Raw genomic sequence first — 26,970 nt, forward strand, 5'->3', positions numbered from 1 at the left:
GAAGCTGAAGGACAGCCATGGGTACTAAACCCAGGTTTACCCTGGGGGTACAACAGGACCAAACAACCCCCCTGCACTGTCCACAGGCACTCCTGCAGGTGGATGAGGTCAAGAGGGCTGGAATGACCCAGAAAAGGCACAAGATTTGAAAAGCTGCTCATGATCTGTCTCTGGGGACTGGCACACTTGTGTTGGTGAGACGACAAAACAATTTCCCTGTGTTTGAGGATGGCAAGTTGAGGAACTTCCTGGACAGCATCTCCTTGGATATTCCACTTATTACAAGCAAACAGAGGGGTTGGAAGGCTCAGCTGAGGAGATTCCAAACTCACTGCTGTTGGTTTTTTACTGTTTGTTAAAAGAGTTAAATTTGAGAAAGGTTAAATTCCAGCAGAAAGGAGGAGGGCACAGAGAATGCCTCGAATCCTGCAGGGTGGTTTCCTGGCACCACACAAAAAGCAAACACAGGCTCCAGGTAATGAAGAATTAAAAGGGGGTAATATAATCAATGCCAGTCTGTGAGGGTCATGGGAAATGGGCCTTGTCAGTCAAACACAACGTCATTTTTTTCCCTACTAAACCAGTCCTGTCATCAAAGCGAGTGTATAGACAGGATGGAAAATAGATTTAGGGTGACTGACGGGATTTGGGATTGAACACAGAGGCTGCCAGAGCTGGGCTGTCACAAGGGCACCCCCTGACCCAGGACATTCCTCCCCATCTCCAAACCTCCCTCTGCCAGCCCAATGCCCTGCTGGGTGCCAGGAGAGGGGAGGTGACCCCTGTGTGACACAGGGCCCTGGGGAAAGGGCATTGTAGGGATGGACAGGGCTCTCAGAGCCTCTGGGCAGGGTGCAGGGCTGCTCTCAGGGCTTCTGCTGCTCACAGTGACCCTGAGATGTGTTAGAAAATCTCTTTTCCCAGCCCAGCGGTCACAGAAGGAGCCAGAGCTCTTCTATTCTCGTTCTCAAGGTTGTTTAGTGTTTCTTATCTATAAAATTTTTTCTCCTGTCCAGCCAAAATCCATTCAGCAGGACAGACAGAGGCACTCTGGTGTTATCTTTTTATACTAAAAACTACCTGTACAATATTTACAATAACTTCCCAATACCTATCACCTATGTTAGACAGTGAGCTTCTACTCTAAACCAATCCAAAAGTGCCACCATCACAGCAGAAGATGGAGGCCAAGAAGAAGAAGAAGAAGGAGAAAGGCTGGACACACCCAGTTCCCTCCATCTTGCCTCCTGAACCCCCATTCTAAAAACCCCCAAAAAATCTATTTTTTTCACCCTGTCATGAATTCATTATCATTCTACTCAAACTTTTGTGGCTTGTAATTCTTCATGTAAGGTTGGTAATTTTTTACATGGGTCATAATCAAAGGCACAGGGGTCTTGGGCTCTGTGCCAGGGTCTCTGAGACCCCTGGCAGGGATCCTGGCACTCCAGGACACCCAGAATTATCTTGAATTCCAACAAGCTCCCTGTGCACATCCCTCCTTTTAGGGACAGGCTCCAACCCCTTCCTTTCATATCTCCCCATCCTGTTGCTCAGGTAACAATTTCAAGGCAGGTCCTCCAAGCAAATTTTTAGGTCAGTTATAATTGGAGGAGCTCACACGGAGCTATAAAACATCAGTTAATATGCTGGAACTATCTAGTTAAATGCCAATTATAAAACCCCATAAGCTCCTCAACTCAAATATATTAATAACATAATTAAACATTTATTGCTTATGCAAATTAAAAGTTCAGTTAATCGGACGCCAACCAAACCCCAGGAAGTGACCATTTAAATAACTAATTTCTATTTAATTACAATTCCTCCCCTTGCAAAGCCCCCCCATGCCATTTTTGCTGGGCAGTGTTTACTCCAGCTTGGCATTCCCAGCCCATTCCCATTGCATTGACAAGCCCAGACAGCTGCAGCATTCAGAGCACAGCTGGCAGCAGCTGGACTGGGCACACTGGGGCAATTATGGACCTCAGGATGAGCATTTTGGGGTGGGATCAGCTCCCTGGGTGGACAGATGTGTGTGCCAGCAGAGAGGCTCTGTGCATTGTTCTGATGGCACTGGCAGGACTGGGCCATGCAGCAGTGGGGTGAGGCTGGAAATGAAGCATTTGTTCCTCGGGGGATGGAGGAATTGAAGCATTTATTCCATGGGGAATGGAGGAATTCAAGGATTTATTCCTTGGGGAATGGAGGAATTTCCTCTGGTGAGCAGAGCCATAAGGACAGACTCCCTCCTCCCTTCCCTCCTCCCTTCCCTCCATCCACGGGCAATCAGTTAAACCTGACAGGTGTGAACTTGGCAAATTTCTGTTCCAAAGCCTGAGGAAAGCAGGCTGGCAGGAGTTTGGGAGGTTCAGGGAGATGAGGGAGAGAGGGAAATGTTCTCACACCCTCGCTCTGTGGGGTGAGGGTGGGTGGAAGGAGGGAAGATGCACCTGGACTCAGGGTGAGGCTGGAAAAGGACCTGAAAACCCCAAAAATCAGAACCCCCCCTCCTCTCACAGCTCCCTTTGATCCTTTAGGATTTGATCCCTAATCACCTCCTGGGATTTAGCCAGTGCTGATCTCCCCAGCAAACCACAGGGCAGCATCTTCTGCACAGAGGCAGAAAAAGATCATTTTCTGTTTACATTCAACCATTTTCCTCCCAAAATTCCCAACCATTCTGCCTTCTTCCTGCCAGGACCTGGGTTTGGTCCAGCAGTGGTGAAATCTGTGGAGGAGGGAGCATCCCCAGCTCACCTTGAGCCTGGCTCAGCCACACGAGGCCACGCTCACCCCAGCTGTGAGGTGAAGGGAGCAGCTCGGATGCCAGGGATCCATAAATCTCTGCCTTTCAATAATTCAGCCCCTGGAGGGTGACACGACACTTTTACCCTACATTTCAGGTGAAAATATCAGCCTGGCTCTCTGATTTCTGCTTGCCAGGATGTGAAATTCCAGCAGTGCAACACGCGTCCATTTTTTATTCTTTATTTTTAACAGGTTGAGCCTTGTTCTGCAAATACTCTCTAAATCCAGGCTGCATCTAGACACGTCTGGGAAGGCTGTGAAATGCCTGTTTGGAGGAGGAGGAGGAGGAGAGAACCAGCCCTCCTCTCCTTCTGCCAGGCACCACCGAGGGCATCTGAGGCTCAACAGCACTGCTGGTGTCACAGGTCCCTCAGCTGGAATCCATTTGCATAAAGCAATTTCCTCCAACAAATATGTTCATACAAATCAAACTGGAGATTGCAAATCATTTGAAAGTGGTGGAAAAAAAAAAACCAACAAAAAAACCAAACCCAAAAAGCAAACCAAACCCAACCCCAATCAAACATATTTGTTGCTACGAGAAATTCAGCCTGCACCGTGAGTTTCTCTTGGTTCCATTTACCCAGCAGTGGCTGCAGGAGGTTTAATGGGCTCTGGGTGACCTTGAGTGCTCTGAGCTGAACTAGAGCAGGGATTGCCTCTCACCTCAAAAGGAATTTGGGATTGGAGGTCGCATATTTCAGCGGCCTGACCTGTTTCCAGTGCCCCCTCACTGTTTAACATCTCCCAGTCCTGCTTTCCTCTCTGGCTGCTGCAGCCCTTTGGCTCCTGCACTTCCAGCTCTGGTTCTGTGGATTTATCCCCCTGGTTTTGGGCCTTGTGCAAGGTGTCAGTCCCAGGTGCTGCTCCAGGGAAATTCCCTGATCGCCCTGAGCTGCATCTCACCACAAATCCTCCTCCAGCTCCTTTATTTGGGCAGAAACAAAACCCCACATTCACCAGGCATGGTGAGGGAATGCACAGGGTGGGAACCTGGCCCTGCACCTCCACCAGGGACATTCCAGTGCTGAATTCCACCTGCATTCACCAGGGACGGGATCCCTATCACACACAGAGCCACAAACCTCCTCCTGCCCTGGTGCAGCTCCTGCCTTGCTCTGTGCTGCTCCTCAGGGCTCTGCAGCCCATTTTGGCCTATCCTGCAGCCCCTTTTGGGCTCTCCTACAGGCCCTTCTGGGCTCTCCTGCAGATCTGTGCCTTGGAGAAGGGATCCAAGCCACTTTTTTTGTCCATCAGGCACTGCTGGCACTCCCACCGCCAGTGTGTTTCTGCTTGGTTCCAATGAAAACCAATCTTTGTGCTCTCCTGCAGCCCCTTTGTGCTCTCCTACAGGCCCTTCTGGGCTCTCCTGCAGCTCTGTGCCTTAGAAAAAGGATCCCAGCCATTTTTTGTCCATCAGGCGCTGCTGGCACTCCCACCCCCAGTGTGTTTCTGCTTGGTTCCAAGGAAACCCAATCCTTGTGGGCTCTGCCTGGGGGGCTGCTCCTGCTGCCTGCAGCCCTCTGCAACCCGAGCTGCCGAGGAGAGGCCCCAGGCTGTGGCTTTTATCCATCAGCACTGAGCTCCTTAGGCCTGGCCTGGGAAAGCAGAGCAGCATTTCCCAGGGGCTCATCCCAGCCCCTCCTGTCCTTCTTCCCATCTCAGCCCCAGCTCTGCAGGGCTCCTTTTGTTCCTCCCCACCCCTAGAGGAGGCTGAGGCAGCTGCTGGGAGCTGGTTCTGTAGGACCTCTGGTCACTCCTGAAGGAAAGCTGCTCCTCCAGCAGGTGCCATGGCGAACGGGGCAAAATGAGAGGGGGAAAATGGGGGGAGAGATACACAAAGCCCAAGTCCCCTTGGAGCCTGTTTGGTCACCTTGGAGCCTGTTTCTTTCTCCTTTTTCACAAGGAAAGCATTCCCAGGACTGTCTCTAATCCCTCCCAAAGCAGAGTGGCTGAGCCCTGGCTCTGTTTGCAGAGTTTGGAGGCTTCTCCTGCCAGGCTGCACTCAGGGCACCAGCCCCAGGGACCAAACTGCTCCTCCCCACCCTATTTTTGCCCTCTCCCTCCAGCTCCAACCCCAATTTGGGTCAGATCCCTCTCCCTCTGTGCTGGGCTTGGGCTCAGGTTTAGGTTCAGGCCTGCAGCACATCACCCACGTGCTGACGCTGGGTGCAAAAACGTTTCCCAGGGAATATCCCACATTCCCAGAGGATGGCACAGGAGCTGCTGATAGCAGTGCAAGGACAGCAGAAATGTTCCCTCTGATCTGCTGCCCGCCTTGTCTCTCCCTCCCTGGCCAAAGCCTGGCCTTGAGCTTTGGGAACAAGGTTTCCTTTGGGAACAAAGATCTTTGGGAACAAGGATCTTTGGGAACAAGGTTTCCTTTGCAACACAAAGTGTCCTTCCCAAGGCAGGGACATGGGGATATTGATGCCTAAAGTTTCAGCTTTTCTATTTTTTCAGGTTCTGTGCTGCTTTAGTGTGTGGGTCTGGGTTCCCATCAGGGGATGCTGAGCTCTGTGCACAGAGCAGGGAGACAAAACAATTCCTGCTCCAGCTGGGCACCAAGGACAAATGATCCAAATCTCAGCCCAGGAGCACAAACACCGTGGGCTGGAGAGAGAAAAACGAGCAGGGTGGGACTGCCTGGGCTAAAGCTGGAATGGGACAATGAACTGCAAGGTGCAAATGGAGCAGAACTGATCCAAGGGAGAGACCCCGGGAGCGCTCGTGCATTTTGGGACCATTTGGTTCATCTTGGGTTCATCTTGGGACCATTTTGGGTTTATATTGGGTTCCTTTTGTGATCATTTTAGTTCATCTTGGATTCATTTTGGGACCATCTTGGGTTCACCTTGTGTTCATTTTGGGACCATTTTGGGTTCATCTTGGGTTCATTTTGTGGCTATTTTGGGTGCAGCCCTGGCTGGGCTCTTATGCTGCCCAAGGTGCATCCATTGAGGCCTCCTAATAAATTCCTGCTTTATTCTTTAGCTCCATCCAGTCTCTGTTCCAGGCCAGCCTTCCCAAGGCATCAATATGCCCTGAGCTCCCCCTGAGCTCCTCCTGAGCCTGCACAGGGTTTTGAAGCCCCATTGCCATGGCAGGCACGTGTGGCTCTATAAACCATCCTCCAGTGTCTCTGCATCCTGGCCCTGTCAACAGCTCATTCCACATTTCTAGGGAAATATTGACATTTTTCCAATAGCCTGTCCCATCTGCTGCAGCCAGCAGTGAGAACTTCCTCACCACAGACAGTCATCCTAACTTTTCACAGATTTTCCGATGGATTTTTCTGCCCTGTGTTTTTCTAGCCATTTATTTTTAAGCTCAGGTTAGCTTTGGGCCTCAGCCAAGTAATTTCACTGTTTACATCAACAAAGGGAAGCTCTCCCAGCCTCCTTTAGCCTGCATTGGATCTGCTGTCCAGGAATTCCACACAAAACCACCGTGGTTTGCAAACCCAGCTGTTCCCAGTCACCTCCTCCAGCCCATGGAGATCTCTGAACCCTTAACCTTCAGCAAATCCCCTTCCAAAATACAAATAGAAGTAATTGGAATTTCCAAAAAAACACTGCAAATTCTGGGATATTTCCATCCCAAATAATTGGAAAACCATGAGTCCCCTCACAGCTCCCACTCCCACTGAATGCACAACGACGCAGCCACAGATGCCCCAGAAAGAAGGAGAAGATCTCTTTTTTTAAAATTCTTTATTTATAAAAAAGTACATTTTTTTTTCCACAGCTCAGCCACTATTGGTTTTTTTTTTTACAAGTAAAAGGAAGGGTGATGCAACACCCCACCCACACAAATTATAACCATGAAAATATCCCCCCCTCCCCAACCCAGGACTCAAAATGAACAAATTACAAAGGATGGAAAACAAAACAAAACAAAAAACAAAACAAAAATCTTCAAAAAAAAAAAGAAAACAAAAAAAGCCCAGAAAAAAACCCCAAACCGAAATCATGAAAGTCCATTACATTATTATTATTATTTTTATTTTTTATTTTTTACAAAAGCACTTACAACACAGATTACAAAATAAAAAAAAAAGAAAAAAAAGAAATAAAAGAAAAAAAAAGAAATAAAAGAAAAAAAAAGTGGGGTTGGGGTTGTTTGTTTGTCTGTCTGCAGTTTTAATTCCACAATGATCATTAAAGCCAGAGGACGAAGAAAAAGAGAGATAAAACCACTGGAGCTGAGGAATCATGTTTTAAAAAAAGAGAAAGGCCAAAGAAAAGAAAATCCAGACCCTCAAGGAGAGCCCCTCCACCAAGAGCAGAGGATCTGACCCCGTGTGCTCCTCGCATTCACCCAGGGAAAACCCCCAGTCCCAAATCCAAGCTCAGCTTTAGGCTTGGTTTTGTCTTTCCTTCCCTCTGATGGGCTGAGCCTCCCCTGCTCTCCCCCAGCCCCTCTGCCCTTGGCCCCACTCTGGGTGAGGTTGGGATGGATGGGAAGGACCCAGAACCTTCCCACCCTCCAAGGGGAATCCTCCAAGGGTTCCCCTCTCACCCCAGGGAAAAGCCCAAAGTGGCAGCAGGTTCCCTTGGGGTGAAGGGGATGGAGAGAGTGCAGGGTGAGGGGCTGCTCCACACCTCATCAGTAAAGAACAGGCAGCATGATGATGATGCTGGCAGTGTCCCCTGTCCCCACAGACCCCAAACTTGAGTGCTGCAACAGCAGAGCTGGAGGGAAAACTAAAAGTTTAAGTTTCTTTCTTTTTGGGTTTTAACCTGCTGGGATCAACCCCATTTCCACACTGGGAAGCTCAGAGCCTGCAGGAATGACACAGCTGAGCCCCACAAGGGCAATGGGGTTTTTCCCTCCACCTAATCTGCTCCCCAAACCCCAAAAGTCTCTGTGTGTGTGTGCGTGTGTGAGCTTGTGCAGGGCAAAGAGCCAAGCAGAGCAGCAGCCCCGTGCCAATCACACTCCCTGCTCTGATTGCCTCGAGATCAATCTTTGGAGTCTCTCTCTCCCTAACCCTCCCTGATTTCTGCTGAACTGTTGTTGTGTTTCTTTTTGACTCAACATCAGGAAAATGGCTCCCTTTGTCCCTCATGTCTTTGCAGTCAATTTGGTGCAACCATCTCAGTTTGTTGATTTATTTCATGAGGAAATCTTCAGATTGGTTTTTTTTTCTTTTTTTTTTCCCCTGCTTGAATGAAAATGATTTAACAGGAGAAAAAAAAAAATCAACAAACCTGGTAATTAAATAAGGGAAAATAACATCACCAGGGTGAATTGCAATGAATAATCCTAGAGAAAAGCCCCAGCAGGGAAACAGCTGGGGTGGCTTTGTACATAAAGCACAGGCTCGTTGTGGGCTGTGACACAGCTCTGCTTGCTTGCACAGCTCCCTGAATTCACTCTGGGAAGGAAATGGGGGATTGGCCCAAATTCACCTGAATTTTGGGTCACTGACCTCTCCCAGTGCCTGCTCAGCTTCCCCACCCCAGCCTGAGGTACCACAGGATTTGTTATCCAGGATGAGGCTGGGAAAAGGCAAAACGGAAAAGGAAAGGGGAAAAGGGAGAAGGGAAAAGGGAAAGGGAAAAGGGAAAAGGGAAAAGGGAAAAGCACCAGGCTGATGTGTCTGTTCCTGGCCAGGGATCCCTGCCAGGGGAGGGGATGAGGCACTGACCCCAGCCCCAGCAGGGTGAAGGCGTTCCCCACACAGAACCTCAACCCTGGGGGCCACACCAGTTTGGGACTGGTGTGAAATGGGACATTTCCTGCCCAGCAGCAGCTCCCTGGCACCAGATGGAGAGGACAGCTTCCCTGTCCCAGCTGGAAGCTCCCACTCGCTCCTTTCCAGGTCCCACAGGGGCATTTTCCAGCTCCTGAGCACCTCTAATGGAAGGGGGGTGGGAGAAGCAGGGGGTTTTTCACTTGAGGGTCCCATAGAGGTGGCCCAGCTCATGTGTGGCACTCAAGGCTGGCAGAATCTGCCCTCTCTGAGGGACAATTGGGGCACAAAGGGACAGGTGACACCATCAGCAGAGCACAGAGCAGCCCAGGCTGGCCCTGCACAGCCCCAGCCCATTCCCTCCCTGCAGGATGCATGTGGTTCTTCACTTTGGCCTCTGTCCTGAGCTCACCCCTGTGCTCAGGTGGGAGCAGGGATCACTTTCTGCTTGATGATGCTGGAAAAACTCATCTAATTCCCTCCAAGGGTCCCCTCAGAGCAATTTAACCCAGAGAAGGCAGTGATGCTATTACTGGACCAAAAACAGCTCTCAGATGAAGCATCAATCTGATTTTCTGCCCCCACACTTCTTTCCTCTTCCACCTTGCTATGGATTAATGGCTAATCACTCGGCTAATTACCCCCCCAAGAGTCTCCTGGCCATCTAGCTGACCTTGCAAGGGACAGCAAGAAGCAAATGACAGCACAGAGGTGGCATTTCTCCATGGCTGAGGTGATAATTGCACCAGGGGAGCAATGCTGAGGAGCTCAAGGATGAGAGAAACGCAGCACTGAGCCTTGAACTCGCAGGGTGCCTCGCTGCTGTGCCAGGCAACGCTGTCTAAGGATCTTCCACTGCAGGTTCGGGATGAAAAATGAACATCTGACCCCTTTTCTGAACCACTCTGAGCAGGTAAGTGGCTGAGCTAAGTCCTAAATTTAGGCTGATGCAAAAAGGGCAGGGAAAAGTGCTGCAGCAGGAAGGGAATGGTGTACAGGATCTGGCTTGGAAATCCCACATTGCTCCTCTTCCTCCTTCCCTTTCCCTGGCTCCCACTGGGGTTCTGAGCCCTCACTCAGTGAACAGTGTGTGAATGGGCAATAAATAAGCCAAGGAGGTTACAGCTCCAAAAATGGCACCTTCAAAGGCGAGCTAACAACTCCCAAGCAGATTTCTAATGGTTCTTTTCCTCATCCCTGAATTTGGGAACAGCCCTGACCTCTCCCAGGCCCTCATGCCAGCCTTGGCACCTTTGTTCTTTAGGACACAGAGCTGTGGGGTCAGCCTGGTGGGAATTGCCCAGACCTGAGCAGTGGCCTCAAGGTGAAGAACCCCTGCTGGACCCTGCAGATTTTATATAAAAGATTGTTTTCTTGCAAAGTCACCCCCTCAGAGGGAAATCTGCAGGGCAGGCTCTGTGCCACTGATCTCACAGGTGCCTGCTGGTGCCTGCCCAGAGCCTGGTGTGGCACTGTCACCATCCTGTCCCCAGGGGCTCAGATCTGAAGGATTATTCACTTCAGAGTTGGACTTTGTTGGGAATTCTCCCTGCACCACACACTGAGGCAGATTACAGCTCTCCCTCTGGGGGAATCAAAGCCCTGTGTGTGCTGCTCTCCCAAGGCACTGGAGTGAAGTCATTCCCATCCCTAATCATCACTAATCAGAGCTTTGGAGAGATGTTAAGAGGTTTTTATTCCCTTTATTGGGGGCTTTCCTGCTAGCAGGGTGCTGCTGGTGGCAGTGGGATGGTTGAGCCTGAGGGATCCCAAGGGAATCTGTGCCTGTCCTGCTCTGAGAGGACACAGAGCAGGCATGTGGCTGTCCAGGGAATCTCTGCCTGCACTGCTCTGAGAGGACACAGAGCAGCCTTCCTGTGGCATGTGGGTGTCCAAGGAATCTCTGACTGTCCTGCTCTGAGAGGACACAGAGCAGCCTTCCTGTGGCATGTGGCTGTCCAGGGAATCTGTGCATGCCCAGGGCCTGAAAGGACACAGAGCAGCCTTCCTGTGGCATGTGGCTGTGGTGCCAGGAGCCAGGAAGCCTGAGGGGCTGGCAGGAACAGCAGAGAGATTACAGCCCTACAATTGGATTGCCCACTGCCCTACCCCACTAATGCAATCAGGGCATGCTGGGAGGGCTCAGGCTGTGGTCTGCAGCGAGCACCTCACAGGAAAGAAAAGCTTTGGAGGCTGCCTGGATCAGAGATCTGACCTTGACTCATCTGTGTGGGTCTGCCTCTCCAGCCTCCTCCCTTTCTGCAGCAGGATAACTGCTGTGGAACAAAACCCAGCAGGTAAGGCAGGAGGAGAATTAGTCCTGCTATTTTTAGATGTGCATGATAATACAGCTCAGAAAACTGGGGATTTCTTTTCAAACAAAAGATTTATTTATACATGGAATTAAAAAAAAAAAAAATATAACCCACAAGAAGAAAAATAAGCCCCAACCCAGTGAATCTAATTTGGAGATGGTCGGTGTGAGACAGAGGGCCCTGAAGTCTGGAATCCCATTTATTCACAGAACAGAGATAGCAGCAATCCAAACCCCCCCAGCACAACGGCGTGGCTCAAGGCAAGGAGGGAAAGATCAATACCCCAGGCTCAATCCCTCCTACCCTGTCTGCCAAGGCTGTGCTCAGGAGAGGGATGTGAGATTGGAAAAGTGGCAATCAATGCCACCTACGTGGTGCAGCCACGGGCTGGGGTTGTTGCTAGGAGAGAGAGAGAGAGAGAGAGAGAGAGAGAGAGAGGAGCACCCCCGTGCTCTGACCAAAATAAAAAATAACGTGTAAACACATGACAATTAAGTCTTAGTGGTATAATAAAATAAACCTCAGGGGCTGGCCCTGCCCTGCCTGGGTGTGCAGAGCATGGCTGAAGGCAGTGGATGTGTGGAAGCAAAGTGTCCTCAGTTGGTCCCTTCCCCAGTGGATGTGGCCGGCACAGGGGCGCCCCAGTGAACTGCTCTGTGGCTGGTACCAGCAATGACAACAGCAACAAGAACAAAAAGAGCCAGCCTTTCTCTGAGCCATCACGGGGGGAAAAGTGTCAGCAATAAATACTCCTTTTCTTTCGTTTAAAAGAACACTCAAACAAAGACAGAGAAATGAAAAGCCAGGCGATAATAAATCGTAGGAGGAAAATGGCAGTTTTGTTTCCCTGCTCTGCTATCAGCCCCTACACCTGGGGTTTGGTCTAGGGTGTTTTTTTTCCCCCTTTCTGCTCATTTTCCTTTTATTGAGTCATTAAAAACTGAGTGTGGTTCTCTCCAGGTGTGCAGCAGGCAATGGGAATGTCACCCAGACCCCACCAAAAACAACAAAAAAAAAAGTGATTAGGGGGAAAAAAACCCAAAATCCATTCACCTGATAATGGCACCTATGTTTCCATTGCCATAAAACTCTTCTGGCTCTGTCCTACGGACAGCCCACCTGCCCCCCTCCCAAGGTTAAAAAACAAACAAAGAAGACAACATACAAACAAATTTCCAGTGTTTCAGGGGAGGTGGGAGCGGGAGGAGGAAGCCTCGGGGAGGGAAGGGCACTCTGAGACATGAAGACACAAACAGAGTGTAATATACAGGCTGGGCAACAGTCGTTAAAGCAAAGAGTAACACCTAAGCCACCGACCAATACAAACACCACAGAAGGGGACGAAAGTCGTCGAAGAGAGAAATTAAAAAAGCCAAAAACCAAAACCGAGAGAAAATAATTACCCGACCTCCCGCCCGCCCTCCCGCACGAGCCCCGCCCCCCCTCCCCAAAAAATGATCCGTAAGCAAAGCCACCCTCTCTCCCCGCTGGCCCCCAGCATCCAAAAAGTCTGTGCGGGGCCGGGGCGTGCGCGGGAGGGATGCAGGGGAGGGAGGGCATCGTTGGTGAGCGTTGGTGAGTGTGTGTGAGCGTGTGTGAGTGTAGCAGAGGGGCGTGGAGCTACACGTACCACTCCTTTTTGGAAATAAAAGAGCCGTCGGTCTGCGACACCATGTTGTCGGCCAGGTCGAGCTGCTCGGGGTCGTACTGGAAGCCGAGTGTCCTCTCGTCGTAAGGTTCGGGGTGGGCCTCGCCCTCGTCCACGGTGAAGTAAGGCCTCTTGGCATCCTCCTCGTAGGCTTTGGGGCCGCCCAGCTTGCGCTCTCCTCCGGCATCCTCATCCTCGTCCTCGTAGGTGCTGCCGCCCAAGGGGCCTGGCTTCTTCTCATCGTCCGAGTCGTCGGGGTACTGCAGGTTCTGGGCCATGGGGGGGTGGTGCTGTGGGATGCCAGCCTTGCTGTAGCCGTTGCCGTACACGTGCTTCTTTGTGCTGTAGTCACCCTTGAAGGTGTGACGCCGGCGCCGGAGTACCACAAAGAGCACCACGGCCACCAGCAGGACCAGCGAGACGCCTCCCACTATGCCCCCAATCACCGGTGTGGGGATGTTCGGCTGCACCATGGATTTGTGATCATCGATTGGAGACGGGGTGTAGGGAAATTCTGGGTAGGAAAAGACAGATGGAAGGGGGAACAGTGTCAAACCATGCGGAAACGCGCCCTCCCCTCCATGCTCTCATTGCCAGTTTGGGGCGGGGGGGTGAGGGGGTGGGAAGATGAGGGTAAGGAACAGGGAAGGGAAAAACTGGGGAAAGGGGAAGAGGGGTGTCCTCAGCAAGGGGAAGGTGCCGTGCCAAGCTGGCTAAGCCTCATGCAGGAGCCCAGCAGGCTGGAAGCAGTGGTTTTACCCTCCCCAGCCCTCCTGGTGGCTCCAGGTGTGCTCAGATCCCACCAGCCCCGAGTCATGAGTCTGGACGCGCTCCGTTTTAGCAGCTGACAGAATTCCAGCTTCCCTGAGAGCGCTCCTGACAGGGAGCAAACCCCAAACCCCACCCGAGGGTGGGCATAGACAGGTGCCATGGTGAACCCACCAGCTCTGCATCCTCTCCTCACATCCCAGCCCAGATTAGAACCAAGGCAGCAGCACCTTGTGATCCCCCACCCACAGGTGCCCTGTGGCTGCTCAGAGCCCTGCTGGCTCCTGAGCCCTTGTGCTGACCCTGCAGCGTGAGGACACAGCCCTCCCACTGCTTCTTCCCCTTCCCTGGCCAGCACAGTGCCACTCCTCCTGCTAATCTTGCTCCTACCCTGACCTATTTAAAAAAAAAAAAAAAAAATTCAAAAGGAGGCAGAGGAAAGAGATGAGAAAGCAGCTCTGTTCTCTTTCATGCGGTTCAACACCTACACTTTGGCACAGATAAAGTTTGAGCCAGGACTTCAATCAACCTTCCTGGGCACAGGTACAGCCCCTGGCTGAACTCAGAGCCTGTTGAACATCCGTGTCCAGCAGGCATCAAACACCACATGCTTGTCTCAGCCCTTCACCTGCCTCCCAAATCAGGCAGCAAGTGCCCTCTTAATGCCCTGTGGCAGCCTTGTTTTTGCATATGAGACTCTCCCAGTGCTTTTCCCACTCCCAAGGCCTCTTTGTCAACCCTGGAGCCTCCTGGCCTTCACTTCTTCCCCCAGCAGCCAAGGAGAGGTGCAGACCCAGCAGCAAAGGCAGCATCCCTGAGCACAGCCAGGGTTGTGGGGGGCTCAGAGGCAGCAGATCCAAAGGGATGAGAGGCAGTGACTGCTGCCCACCCCTCTCCATTCCCTGCTGGCACAGCTTAGCCCAGCCTCTGAGGGAGAGGGACAAAGCAGCTTCCCCCAAGTGAAGGCACTGCAACAGCTGCAGTTTTGGACAAGGGCACTGAATTCGAGCAATTTCTGGCCTGAGCCATAAATGTTTAAGTTTTTTTTTTTGTGCCTGGAAGATGATTAATTCCTGCCTTTCCTGAAACATCAACCCAACAACAGAGTCTTGGTTTCTGCAGTGCTGACTTGCCTGGAGCAGAGCCTCCTGAGGCTGAACTCACACAGAGAGCAGCCCAGTGGGCAGAGTGGGCTGGGGGACAGATGGAGGGTCCCTGCTGCAGCCACAATGAGGAGCAGGATGCTGTGCAGGCAGGAGCCAGCATTTTTTCCCAAAGACAGCCTTAGAGAAGCAGCAAGGACATGTCTTGCAGCACGGGGAGCCGGGGCTGGGCTGTGGAAAGCCAAAGCCACATGTTGCATCAACAGAAGGCCTGTCCCAGCCAGCTGGTTAATGCAGATCCTCTCTGCAGGGACACCAGGGACAGTCACGTCCATCCCCTCGTGGTCCTGCCTGCTGAGGGCTCCGCTTCAACCACACAACACCCACACTGCTCCCTCTGCCCCTACCAAACCACAGAGATCCCTCTGCCCCCCAGCTCTGAGAACAGATCTGAGAGGGGAAGGCTGTGCCTGATTCCTAAAGGAGCTTGGCCTACTTTCCTGTTAAAAGCCTCATTGACAGCCCAGGTTGGAAGCATGCAGAGAAAAGGGGGGATGTTTTCCTACCTTTCTCAGGAGATATTTATTTTTTCCCTGCTCTTTGTGCTGCCCACCCCTGAGGTAGCACTCACCATCCCCGTGGCACTGACAATGCCATGGACATGAGCAGGAACACATCCATCCATCATCCATCCATCCATCCATCCATCCATCCATCCATCCATCCATTTTCCATCCATCCATCCATCCATCCATCCATCCATCCATCCATCCCTCCATCCCTGGTGGATTTCACACGTTCCTCAAGCCAGGAACTATTTTCTCCCCCATCCCATCCCCACCCTCCATTCCCATGCCAGAAAAAACAAACCCAGACTGTTAGCAGGGAGAAAGAAAGAAAGAAGGAAAACAGAGGGAAGACCAAATCACCCCCTGATCATTCACAGAGCTCCTCCCTCCTCATCCTCCCTCCAGCACCGGGCCAAGGGGGGCTCTGGGGGTCCCTGGGGTGGGTCAGTGTCGGGGCAGGAGGGGGTCCAGCCCCTCCAGAGCCCAGCACTGCCACTGGATGGCGGCACAGACCAGTGCTGGCTCTGGATCAGGGTGGGCACTGCCCTGTTCTCGGGCAGGAAGGAGGGGCTGTGCCCTGGGACAAGGTGCCTCGGCACGGCAGGTGGTGAGCGGGCACCAGCGTGTCACCTGTCCCTGCATCTAGATCCATTCACCACCAGGATGTCCACCAATCCCATAAATTGGGATCCCGCCTCGTTTCAAACAGAGCAACACCAAGGGGAGAGGGGGAAGTGTGGGAAAAGGAATCCCCTTTTTTTGTGTCCGAGGGGGGAGCATGAAATTTCTGGAACCCTGAGCGTGCTCGGGGGCCCCATGTGAAAAATCCATTAGGAAGAGTCTGGAGAGAATTAAAGCCCCTGTGAAAAGCAGCCTGGAGAAACAGGAGACAGCGGAGCCGAGGGAGGGGGAACAAGCCAGGCTTTAATGCCAGCATGAAAAGCCTCTCCCCCCCTGCCACCCCCAAGCCCTTATAAAAAGAGGGAGTGCTGTATGAATAGGAATTAAAGCAGCAACGCTATCTGCCCGTGCCCAGCTCTGCCAGCTGTTGCATTCAGCCCAGCTTCCTGTCCCTGTGCCAGCAGCCAGACCTCGGGGACAGCAGCTGGGAGAGCAGGCAGAGAGACAGGAGCTCACCCTGGGCTCAGCCTGGCACCTGGCCCAGCCCACAGGTTCCCTTTGATCCCTCTGCAAGGCTCCAGGCATCTCCTGCCCTCTTCCTGCAGCAGCCCAGGGCTGAACAGTGAGGCCGCAAACTTCCCCAAACCTCCCCCATCACAAGAGTGGCTTCAAAAGTAGAGGTTTGAAAGAATCTCATCTTCCTCTTAAAGCTGTTTTTCAATAAAAATGAGGCGCATGCAAATCATCACACCTGTCCATCAATCCTTTATCTGCTGCTTTTTTCAACCTGCTGGCCAATTTGAGTGCTGTGTGACAGAAGGAGCTGAAATTCTCCCTATCAGAAAGCTCCTGGAGACGGCTGGAGTGGGATCCTTGCTAGAGGTGGGAGCCAAACCTCATTAGACATCAGAGAACCCAGAGGGACAGGAGGCTGCTCCCAGGAGCAGGAAGGGCCCAGATCAGAAAAAGGGTATTTTTAGACACCCAGTAATTCTTCTGTGATATGCAGATCCACTGGAAATCAGCTTTCAAAAGCTCTTCTGCTCATCTGCTGAGATATTTTAAAAGACTGCTTCCTGTGGACATGTTTTTCCTTTAAGCCCCATTACCCTCCTTTTCCCCTCAATTCTAAGGACCAAGGGAAAAGCCAGCACCAGCCCAAATTCTCCCTGTAGCCACAGGCACTGAAGAAAATGTCATTTTCACTGAAGAAAATGTCCAAGAAAATGGACATTTGTCCATTCCATGAGGAATTATCTGCTGGACATGTGTCAGCCCAAGCTCTTCCAGAGGAAGACTCCGGGTTTCCTTCTGCTTTGGAAAACCAAATATCCACACAATATGAACAGCAGCTCCAGGGAGGAACAGGACCTGAATTCCAACGTATTCATGGGGCTCCCCAGTTCCCAGATGGCCTCAGCAAACACAGAAATGACCCTGCAGGGTTTGCTCAGGAGCCAGATTGCTGATGGCAAACTTTCCCTGCCGGAACAGCCCACGCCAAATTATCCCAGGACTTTGCTCGTGTGTTAAGTTATGTACACGAGGCAAGATAATGAGAAAACTCAGGACAAAGCTGCAATTTGAGAAGCCCAGAGCGCTGCTGACCTCCTCCCTCCCCCCTGCACCTCTGCCATGTCCATCTCCAGCTTTCCAAGCTTTCCCCTCCCTCCCAGGGGTTCCTGCAGGGCGGGAGGGGATGGAACAACCACTGGCAGCTAATCCAGCAGCGCAGCAGCTGCCCCCGGCCTTTCAGAGTGTGACAGCTCTCGGGCCAGATGCCAAACGTGTCTTAGGCTTTAATCTCTCTCTCAGGTCACCTATCCCCTGTCAGTCAGGCCCTGCTCCTGTGGGGGCAGCTGGCACAGATGCCACCAGACAGGATGCACAGCCACTCTGCAGGATTAGCATCAGCCAGACCCCCCCTCCTTGGGGCTTGCTCCCCCCAGCCCCACATCCTCCCACCGAAATCTGCCTGCCTTTGGGAGCACCTGCTGCAGGAATTGGCATTTAGGACTTCCCAGAAAGGGCTTTTCCCAGCCAGTGCTGTGTGGCAGCAGCTCCAGAGAGCCCCAGGGCTGTTTGCAGTGACCTTGCTGGGACGGGAGCGCTGCTGGTGTGTAAATAACTCCCTGCTGGGAGCCAGGAGAGCAGGGGGGGTCAGCAACCCCTGCCAGCTTTTCCTCCCCCCCAGCCTGCAGCACATCCAAGGCCAGCGCTGCAGAGCTGCTGGCACAGGCTCTCCCTGCTGCCCCAGCTCTGTGAGTCTCCTTCAAAGGCCCATTTGCCATTTTTTCCCCTTTCTCCTTGAGCTTCCTCTGGCTGGAGCCAGTGCACAAATGGGTGAATGTTTCCTGCATGGGGCTAGGGTGTGTCCATGCTCTGCTGCACCCAGAAAAGCCCATGCTCATGAATCCATCGACATTTCCACATGCAAATGTTCTATTCCTGCCCTATGCAGGAATTCCCATTTCCCAAAATTCCCATTTTCATCCTGCCCTGTGCACGCAGCTTTGGGAAAACCATTTCCATGGGCAGGCTGAAAATTGGGAGTCTCAGGTGGGAATATCCGTGGCCAGGATGAAAATGGGATCACACAGGTGTGTAAGACCATGGGCAGGACAAAATGGGATCACACAGGTGGGAATGTTCATTGGGGCCACACACATATGAATGTCCACAGGCAAGATGAAAATGGGATCACACAGGTGTGAATATCCATGGTGTGAATGTCCATTGGGGTCACACACATTTGAATGTCCATGACCAGGATAAAATCAGGATCACACACATGAATATCCATGACCAAGACACAAATGGGATCGTACAGGTGTGAATATCCATGGCCAGGACACAAATGGGGTCATACAGGTGTGAATATCCATGGCCAGGATGCAGATTAGCATCACACAGGTGAATATCCATGGCTGGGATGCACATTGGGATCACACAGGTGAATATCCATGGCCAGGATGCAGATTGGGATAAGACAGGTGAATATTCATGGCCAGGATGGAATCAAACAGGTGAATATCCATGGCCAGGATGCAGATTTGGATCACACAGGTGAATATCCATGGCCGGCCAGTTCTCTGTTCAGGACCATCACACATGTGCAGTCCATAAGCACAGCCTTTTACTCTGTCACCCACTGCCTGTAATAAATAGTTACATGTCACACTACATGGCTTGCCTGCGACTGACAAAGGTCCTGCAAGGCAGGAGAAGCTATTAGGGGAACAGATTGCTGGAATAAAATATTAAATTTCCACTTATCAATCTCTTTAATGCGCCATAACTCTCCGAGAAGCATTCAGCCTTCTCCCTCTGAACAAATTGCCCTCCCCATCAGGGGGCTGGACCAGCCCTGCATTTTCCTCTCTGGGGCCTGGAGGGAAGATTTTGGGTGGCATAAGGGGGGAGAACAGGGAGACAGAAAGGGGAAAAGCTGCTGCAGGCTTTTCTCTGCATCAGCCTTCTGTGTTGTTTTTTTTTTCCTCCCAAGGCTGGCTGCTCACTAGATTGAACTCCATTTATTGCATGCAGCTCTTGAAAGAGGTTTCGTGGTCCACTGACAATCCCTAAATTGCCTGCAAGACCCAAACAAATGTACCTGTAATAGCTGAGTGAGGAGGGTGAGCCCTCCCCAGCACCGGCCTAATCGCTCCTCAGGGAGAGCTGGATAAACATATTCAGATCCCATGAATTATTAAAGGATTTTTTTTTTTTTTATTATGTGGTGCAGGCCTGGCCTGTGGGGTTGGCTGTTAATCCCTCCTCACAGGGCAGCTGTGGGTGTGCCCTTCATTCCCTCTCATTTAACCTCATCCCCACAGCCAGGACCATTGGGAACCAGCTGAGATTAGAGGCAGGCAGACACCAACACAACCCCAAAAATCCTGCCAGCCCTGAGCTGGTGGAGCCTGAGAACAATGCTCTTTTCCAGTCCTTTGTAAAAACACCAGGAAAAGAGACAATTCCAAATTCCAGAGGGGGAAGCCACAGCCCCTCGTGTCTGGAGGAGCCTGTGCAGGTGAGCTGGTGCAGCCACCTTCAGTGCCACTGTGGTGCTGAGACACATCAAAAATGGGCAGGAAACACAAAGAGAGGGCTGTGCCTCGTGCCCAGACACCCCAAATTATATGGGGTGGCTGGACAGGCAGAATTGTGGAGGCTTGGAGGGGCTTCTCCTAAGTTACACCCCACCCTGGACTTTACTAGCAGCAATTCAAGCTGCAACAAGAATGACAGCAAGAAATGGACACAGAGGCTATGGAGGGATGGAAAGTGAGAGCCTCTCACTCTCAAAGTCTCTTTCATTCCCTACTCCACCTTCTCCTCTGTATCTGGGGCTGACCTTGGAGGGTTTTAAGCTCTGCTCACTGTTTCAAACGTGCCCCAAGGTTGTGGACGCTGTGTGGGTTGGATTTCTGCTGCCAAAGGGAGTCAGCTCAGCTTGAACCAAGCGCTGCCCCAGGAACACCAAGGTGACCACTCCCCAGCAGCTGATTTTGGCCATGACCTTGCCCTGGTTTTGGGTGCCTGGGCAGGGCTGGGCACAAAGGGCTTTGTTCTCCCAGTGCCTTTCCCTGGCACAAGAAAGCCCCCAGAGAAATGGCTGCACCAGGAGCAGCTCAGCAGGCAGGGATCCAGGACAGGAGGTGTGAATGAAAGACCTGCTCCAGTGATAATGATCATAAACAAATACCGGGTAATTAGCATCTAATTAGCACATCCCATCCATTGACCTCCAAGCACTTGGTTAGAGGAAGCTTAGCCTGGTTTGCCCAAGTTAGAGAGGGGAGCTGAGGTGCCAAACACGGAGTTATTGCTAATTTTAGCTGTCCCAGACTTGGCTCTGTGCTTGCTCAGTATTTACCAGCAGAGAAAGCTGGTGCAGGGGCTGGGATTTCATCACCCTCAGGTCAGACATCTCCCCAAGGACTGGGGTGGCAGGAGAGGCTCTGAGTGCCTTGGGCTGGGCAGAACAAGAGGTAACAGCCTTGGGAGGCTGTCCTGTGCTCCTCATGCCTTGGAAGCACCCAGTGCACCTCATTCACCTCACTGCCCATCCTGTCTGGGCTGTTTGCAGCCCAGAGCTCGCTGCAGTGTGGCTGTGCCCCTCCTCACTGCTCCAAGAGGCACTTCCAGCCCTCCTGAGTCACTGTGTGATAACCCAAATGGCCCCTTTTGTCCCAAAGGAATGGGGTAATTGTCCCTTTCCTGCTCTCGAAACACCCACAGCCCCTTTTCCCCCTCGGTGATGTCTCACAATGTCACTCTGACTTTCAGAAATCAGGTTACTGCCATATGTTATTTCTTCTCTCAAAGCTATTTCCTGACATGACTTTCTCTCCCTGACGCTACCTCAGCTTGCCCACATGTCTTTCCCTCCCTCCTGTGGCCACAGTGCTTTGCAGGCCCTCAGATCCCTTCTGTCTCCTGTGACACCACAGCATCACTTCCCACTGCCTGCAGCCTGGGATGCTGCTCCTCCCTGGAGCCCAAAGCTCCTCCAGCACCCACAGGGATCCCTGGCAGGTGAGTGAATTCACAGAGCAGCACTGCAAGGAGCTCAAATGAAGAATCATGAGAATTGCCCAACACCAGGAACACCAAACACCATCGTGGACAAGTGACTCATCCATCTCCTGCCTTTCTGGCAGTCCACATCCTCACCCTGCCCCTTTTTCTGATCAATATCTCCCTGACGTGCCTCTGCTGTTAACATGTACAACAATCTCTCTGAATCCAAAGCAGAAGACGAGGGGGGAACCAGCTGAATTGATGTAGGAAAGAAAAAAGACCACGAGAGGAAAGGAGAAAATCCACAGCAAACCAGTGCAACACCAGCCCAAAGCCAAGAACTCCACTGCCCCATTTCACTCAGGAGATTCCCACCCTGAAAGGAGGCAGTGTGACTGAGGAGATGGAGCTGTGGTACAGACACATTTTATGAAAAATCTTTTCTTTAGGATTTTTTCTCCTGAGAAGCTGAAAGACCTCAGGAACAAAATGTAACCAATGGTTATCTGCTGCTGTGGAATGCAACAGGTGCATCTGGGATTGGTCTCATGTGGTTGTTTCTAATTAATGACCAATCACAGTCCAGCTGTCCGGACTGTCTGTCCAAGACACAAACTTTTATCATTTCATTCCTTTTCTATTCTTAGCTAGCCTTCTGATGAAATCCTTTCTTTTATTCTTTTAGTATAGTTTTAATATAATATATATCATAAAATAATAAATCAAGCCATCTGAAACATGGAGTCAGATCCTCACCTCTTCCCTCATCCTAAGAACACCACCACAGAACTGCTCACACCTTTGTCTCCCTCCCCACCTTGTTTTTCCAATGCTGCAGAGCAGCCCAGGTGCTGTCCTACCTGTGACATTGACCTCCACCAGGCCCGAGCGTGTCCCGATGGCGTTGGTGGCCTCGCAGACGTAGGTGCCAGCCACGCTGTAGGACACGGGCCCTTTGAAGTAGATGGTGTTGTTCTGGATTTCCACACTCCCTGGCAGGGTCCCGTTTGGCCTGGGGGGAACAGAGACAATGGTTGACCCCACAGGTGACACCCAGAGGTGACAGCAACGTTCTGGGTCTGTGCTTGCCTGTGGGCAAGTGTGGAAGCTGGAGGTGCTGGCTGGAAAATCCCCATTAATGTAGGCATGAAAGGGACACAACCTGAGCCTGTTTTAAACCCAATTTCCTGCCCATTTAACTCCCCTGATCAGCCAGGGTTAATTTCAAGCACACCAGTGTTGATTTAGAGCCCTGCTCACGTCACAAAGTGTGAAACTAGAATAATGCAAAACTAAACCCGGAGATACAGAAAATAAATTGACAAAGGCAGATGAAAAAAAATAAAAAAAAAAGCCCCTGTGTGTTAGGAAAAGACACACATGGCCTGGTTATTCTTAATTACTGAAGCAAAGTAAAGTAATTACTCCTCTTAGGCAATTAAAAATTACTCAAGTAATTCCTTCCCCTCCTCCCAACCCAAATGTGCACATATTGTCAGCAATTTATAAGAAACAAAAGGGAATAACGGGGGTATAATTAGGATTGTAAAGCAGTGCCTAAATGCATGTATTCTGCATGTCTACATATACACATATGTACAGAAAACAATTTTTCCAGCTGCATCAAGCCAATGATTCCCAAGCTGATGGAAAAACACCTTAACCATGGTCCTACAGGGCCCTGAACCTACAAAAACAAGAGCACAGGGTGCTCAAAGGGGTGGTGTGGGATTGTTGCCTCCTCTGACTGCTGCTCATCACCACCCAAATGGGAGGAGAGGAAAAGCACTGCTGGGTTTTACACTCCAGGCACAGAAATTGCCTCAAGTGGCATCTCTTCTGCCTTGGGTGCGTTTTTGCCTCTGAGGCTTTTCTGGAAATATTGTGAGGAACCCAGAGAGCCCCTCAGAGTTTTAAGTCAGACTGGCAGAACCAACAGATGGAGAGAGCTGGGGATGGAGAACTAGGAAAAAAGGCAAGAAAAACAATCCTCTTCAGACTTTCACTTTGAACAGTTTGATCTGGGAAGTGGAATGAGAGAGAATGTGCTCCTTGCAAAGCCATGTTGAGAGCCTCTCTCCTGATGACAAATGCCAGCTGAAAAGAAGAAAGGATCCATTTGATCTTCCTCTTTTAAAGCTACATGAGTGCTTACAGAGAAGAAAGAGCAGCAGGAGAACCACATCAGGTTGTATCAATTCCCACCTGACTGCCCAGACACCCCTCACTCACTTTTCAAGTCCCTTTAGTGTGTTCAGCCAAAAGCTGGAAACCTGAGGACAAGGAATTGCTGCTGTTTAATGCCAGTCACGTGAGGAGCTGATTCCAGGGGAAGGTTGTTCACACACACACACACACACACACACACACACACACACACACAAATTTTGTGTTATTTGTGCCTTTTCAAAGCAGGGAACTCCTGGGTTCTTTCCCAGCTCTGCTGCCGAGGCACTTAGTGGTTCTGGGCACGTGAATCACCTTGTCACATCTCAGCTGCCTCACGTCACCAGGGCAGAGTATGATCCCAGGGAGGTGAGAAAGGGGAATTTTCCCTGGATATTGAGGCTGCACTGAGCTGGCAGCCACCCCCACCACAGGCACAGGTTGTACCTTGGGGTGACACCGCTGACACTAATGGGACTGGGCCCTAAGTGACCACAGGGTGAGTGAGGTGTCTGCAGAGACTCCTTGTCCCTGCTGGGAGGTGACATTTGCTGCTGGCAGTGGGGCTCTGGGGACACTTACAGCTTCCACTCGTAGGTGTGAGCTGGGGGGTTGGCATCAGACTTGCAGATCAGCTTCACATCCTTGCGGTTCAGGAACCAGTTGCCATCAAAACCCTCGATGGTGACTTCTGGCTCATCTGCAAGGGTGGGGGGAAAGGGAAGAGAGCAGGGGGGGAAAAGGAGAGAGGAAAGGGGAGGAAATGAGATGGGAAGAGATGAGGGGCACGGTGGGAAAAGGAGAGAGATTAAAAGGAGATGAAAGGATTGTGGGAAAGGGGAGAAAATGAAATAGGTAGAGGTGAGGGGGTAGGAGTGGGAGAAGGAAAGATTTCAAGGAGGGACAGGTGATGGGACAAGGAATGTGGGGAAGGAAAGGGGAGAAGATGAAATAGGAAGAGATGAGGCAGGAGTGGAGGAAGGAGAGAAACATGAGGAGGGAAAGATCATGGGAATGCAAAAGAGAGAGAGAAGGAGAACAAAAGGGACACAGCAGAAGCAGAGGAAGAAGGAAGGAAAAAGAGAAAACCCACAATTATTCCAAAGGATCCTTTCAGTTCTCACTCTCAAAACCACAACCACAGCCCCTCCAGAAGCCCAACCCAAACCCCTCTTTCCCCAGAGCCCAGCCCTGAGCAGGGCGAGCCCTCCCAGCCGTGCCAGGCCCCTTACACTGCACGTTGAGGGTGATGCTGTCGGTGAACCTCTCCAGCTGGTAGTTGACCACGCACATGAGCTGCTGGCGGTGCGCCTCGCGGCTCGGCACCAGCCGGTACCGGCTGATCACCGTGATGGTGCCGTTGCTGTTCCGGATCTCCTGGAACTCCGCCTCCCCCTTCAGCTTCGTGTCCCAGGTGACGGTGCTGGGGGGTTTCCCGTTGGAGGAGGTGCAGGTGGCCACCAAGATCTTCTCTGTCCTGCCAGACTTGGCGATTAGAGGCCTCTTGGTGCCCTCCATCCAGTTCGTGGGCTTGGCTGTAGGGGAGTGCAGAAAGGAGGAGGAGGAGGAGTGTCACAGACATGTTTTATGAAAAATCTTTTCTTTAGGATTTTTCCTCTTGAGAAGCTGAGAAGCTTCAGAAACAAAATGTAAACAATGATTATCTGCTGCTGTGGAATGCAACAGGTGCATCTGTGATTGGCTTATGTTAGTTGTTTCTAATTAATAGCCAATCACAGTCAGCTAGCTCAGACTTTCTGTCTGAGACACAAGCTTTTGTCATCATTCTTTCTTTTTCTATTCTTAGCTAGCCTACTGAGGAAATCTTTCCTTCTATTCTTTTAGTATAGTTTTAATATAATATATATGATAAAATAATAAATCAAGCCTTCTGAAACATGGAGTCAGATCCTTATCTCTTCCCTCATCCTTGGACCCCTGTGAACACAGTCACAGAGGAGGAGGAGAAAAGGGTGCAAAGGGATGGTTAGAAAAGCAGTGCTGCTCTGTTTGCTACATCCCCAAGCCATCTAACACCACTGAGGCTGTGACAGGGCTTGTGGTGAGTCCAGAGTGTGCAAATTGCCAGCAATAATTCCCATGTAATATTTCCTTTATGCCTATGCACCTTGCACCATCTACCTGCATCATTTATGGGAAAACAATGGTGGAGGTGCCATAAATGCATGGATATATGGAAAGCCCTTTCCTCCCAGAGGTTTTCATCCCTGTGTTAGAAAGGAACTGAAATTGGAGAGAAAACAGCTCATGTAGACCTTGGGTGGGATCTGTTCACTCACAGCCCTGAGCTCCAGGGACAAGCTCTGATTGAGTTTAGGATCAATCTGTTGTTTCTTCTCTCTTGACAGCCCCAGCTCATTAAAACTCACCACTCCCACAGGGCCCTGGTCACTGTTCCTGCACCTACATTAGGAGTGTAGGTGGAGGGAAAAGGGGAACTGAGGCCTGGAAAAAGAAGAGGTGTGACAGCTCAGCTGTCTCAGAACCACCTGCTTTGTTCTCCCTGCTCTTCACCTCTTCCCAGTCAACATTAAAACATTAAAATCCATCCCAGCTACAATTCACACCCCAAATTCGCCACGAGCTCCCAGGATGTGAATCTCAGCTTCCTCCAGCTCTGTTGGACTGGAGGTTCACCCTGCAGAGCCTTACCCAGCACGGTGAGGTTCAGCTGCCCTTCCCGGTTGCCGGTGGGGAAGGTGGCAAACTCACAGATGTAAACGCCCTCATCGTCCAGCTCCAGCCGGGACAGCTGGATGGTGCCATCCTTGAAGGAAGGGTTGCGGAAAGTCACCCTCTCCTTGTAGGGGGACAGGATGGACACGCCCATGGCGGGGTTGTAGATGGCCACATTCTGCTTGGTGCCGTTGGTGGCCTTCTGCCACGTCACCTGAGTGATCTTCACGATGGGCAGAGGGTTGGTGAAGCTGCAGTGCAGCACCACGTCCGTGCCGATGAACCCCGAGACGGAGTCATTGACCAAGACGCTCTGAGCTTGCAGCCCTGCAATGAAATGGCAACTTGTGAGCATTTGGGGGCTTCCCAGAAGCACTGTGGTTATTAGCATCAGGGTCAGGAACTCCCCTGTTTACTCCACTTGTTTCACAGAATTCACAGAATCACCAGGTTGGAAGAGACCTTCGAGATCATCGAGTCCAACCCAGCCCCAACACTTCAACTAAACCCTGGCACCCAGTGCCACATCCAGGATTTGTTAAACACATCCATGGGTGGTGACTCCACCACCTCCCTGGGCAGAACATTCCAGAACTTTATCACTCTTTCTGTAAAAAACTTTTTCCTAATATCCAACCTAAATTTTCCTTTCACAGCTTGAGGCTGCATCCTCTGGTTCTGCCTGGAGAAAGAGCCCAACCCCAGCTGAGCACAGCCACCTTTCAGGAGATGTAGAGAGTGATAAGGTCACTCCTGAGTCTCCTTTTCTCCAGGCTAAACAACTCCAGCTCCCTCAGTAGTTTCTCACAGGCTTGTGTTTCTTATTGACATAGCTGATACAAGAGCAATTTGTGGCTACAGGCACTTTCTGCACCCAGCTGCAGCTTCAATCTTGGTCATAAACACCTTCCTCCCACTATGGCCAGCCTAAGGCTCATCATCATCATCACCCAAAGGCACAGGGCTGGATCAATAACACCTTCCTCCCTTTGTCTTCAGCTCGGGGTGACACTGAGTCAGTTGTGGTAAATATGCAGGGCATGTGTGT

At 51.2% G+C, this 26,970-nt stretch overlaps 1 protein-coding gene across 3 annotated transcripts in view; it reads right to left on the reverse strand.

The window, feature by feature from the left end:
• NECTIN1 (nectin cell adhesion molecule 1) overlaps positions 1-26,970 on the reverse strand; it is a 100,922-nt gene that overhangs the window by 27,455 nt on the left and 46,497 nt on the right. For 2 of the 3 annotated variants that reach the window (XM_054291385.1, XM_054291387.1), the window contains exons 2-5: positions 25,899-26,249; positions 24,458-24,760; positions 23,808-23,925; positions 21,920-22,071 (exon numbers count right to left, since the gene is read on the reverse strand). In XM_054291385.1, the coding sequence (XP_054147360.1) occupies positions 21,920-22,071; positions 23,808-23,925; positions 24,458-24,760; positions 25,899-26,249 (924 nt within the window). Of the gene's footprint in view, positions 1-12,286; positions 12,987-21,919; positions 22,072-23,807; positions 23,926-24,457; positions 24,761-25,898; positions 26,250-26,970 lie in introns of those variants that run through there. The other variant, XM_054291386.1, reaches the window with a different exon arrangement.

The sequence above is a fragment of the Melozone crissalis genome, unplaced genomic scaffold (assembly GCF_028551555.1).
Source record: "Melozone crissalis strain CALT ecotype California unplaced genomic scaffold, PUWL_Pcris_2 ptg000092l_1, whole genome shotgun sequence".
Taxonomy (NCBI): Eukaryota; Metazoa; Chordata; class Aves; order Passeriformes; family Passerellidae; genus Melozone; species Melozone crissalis.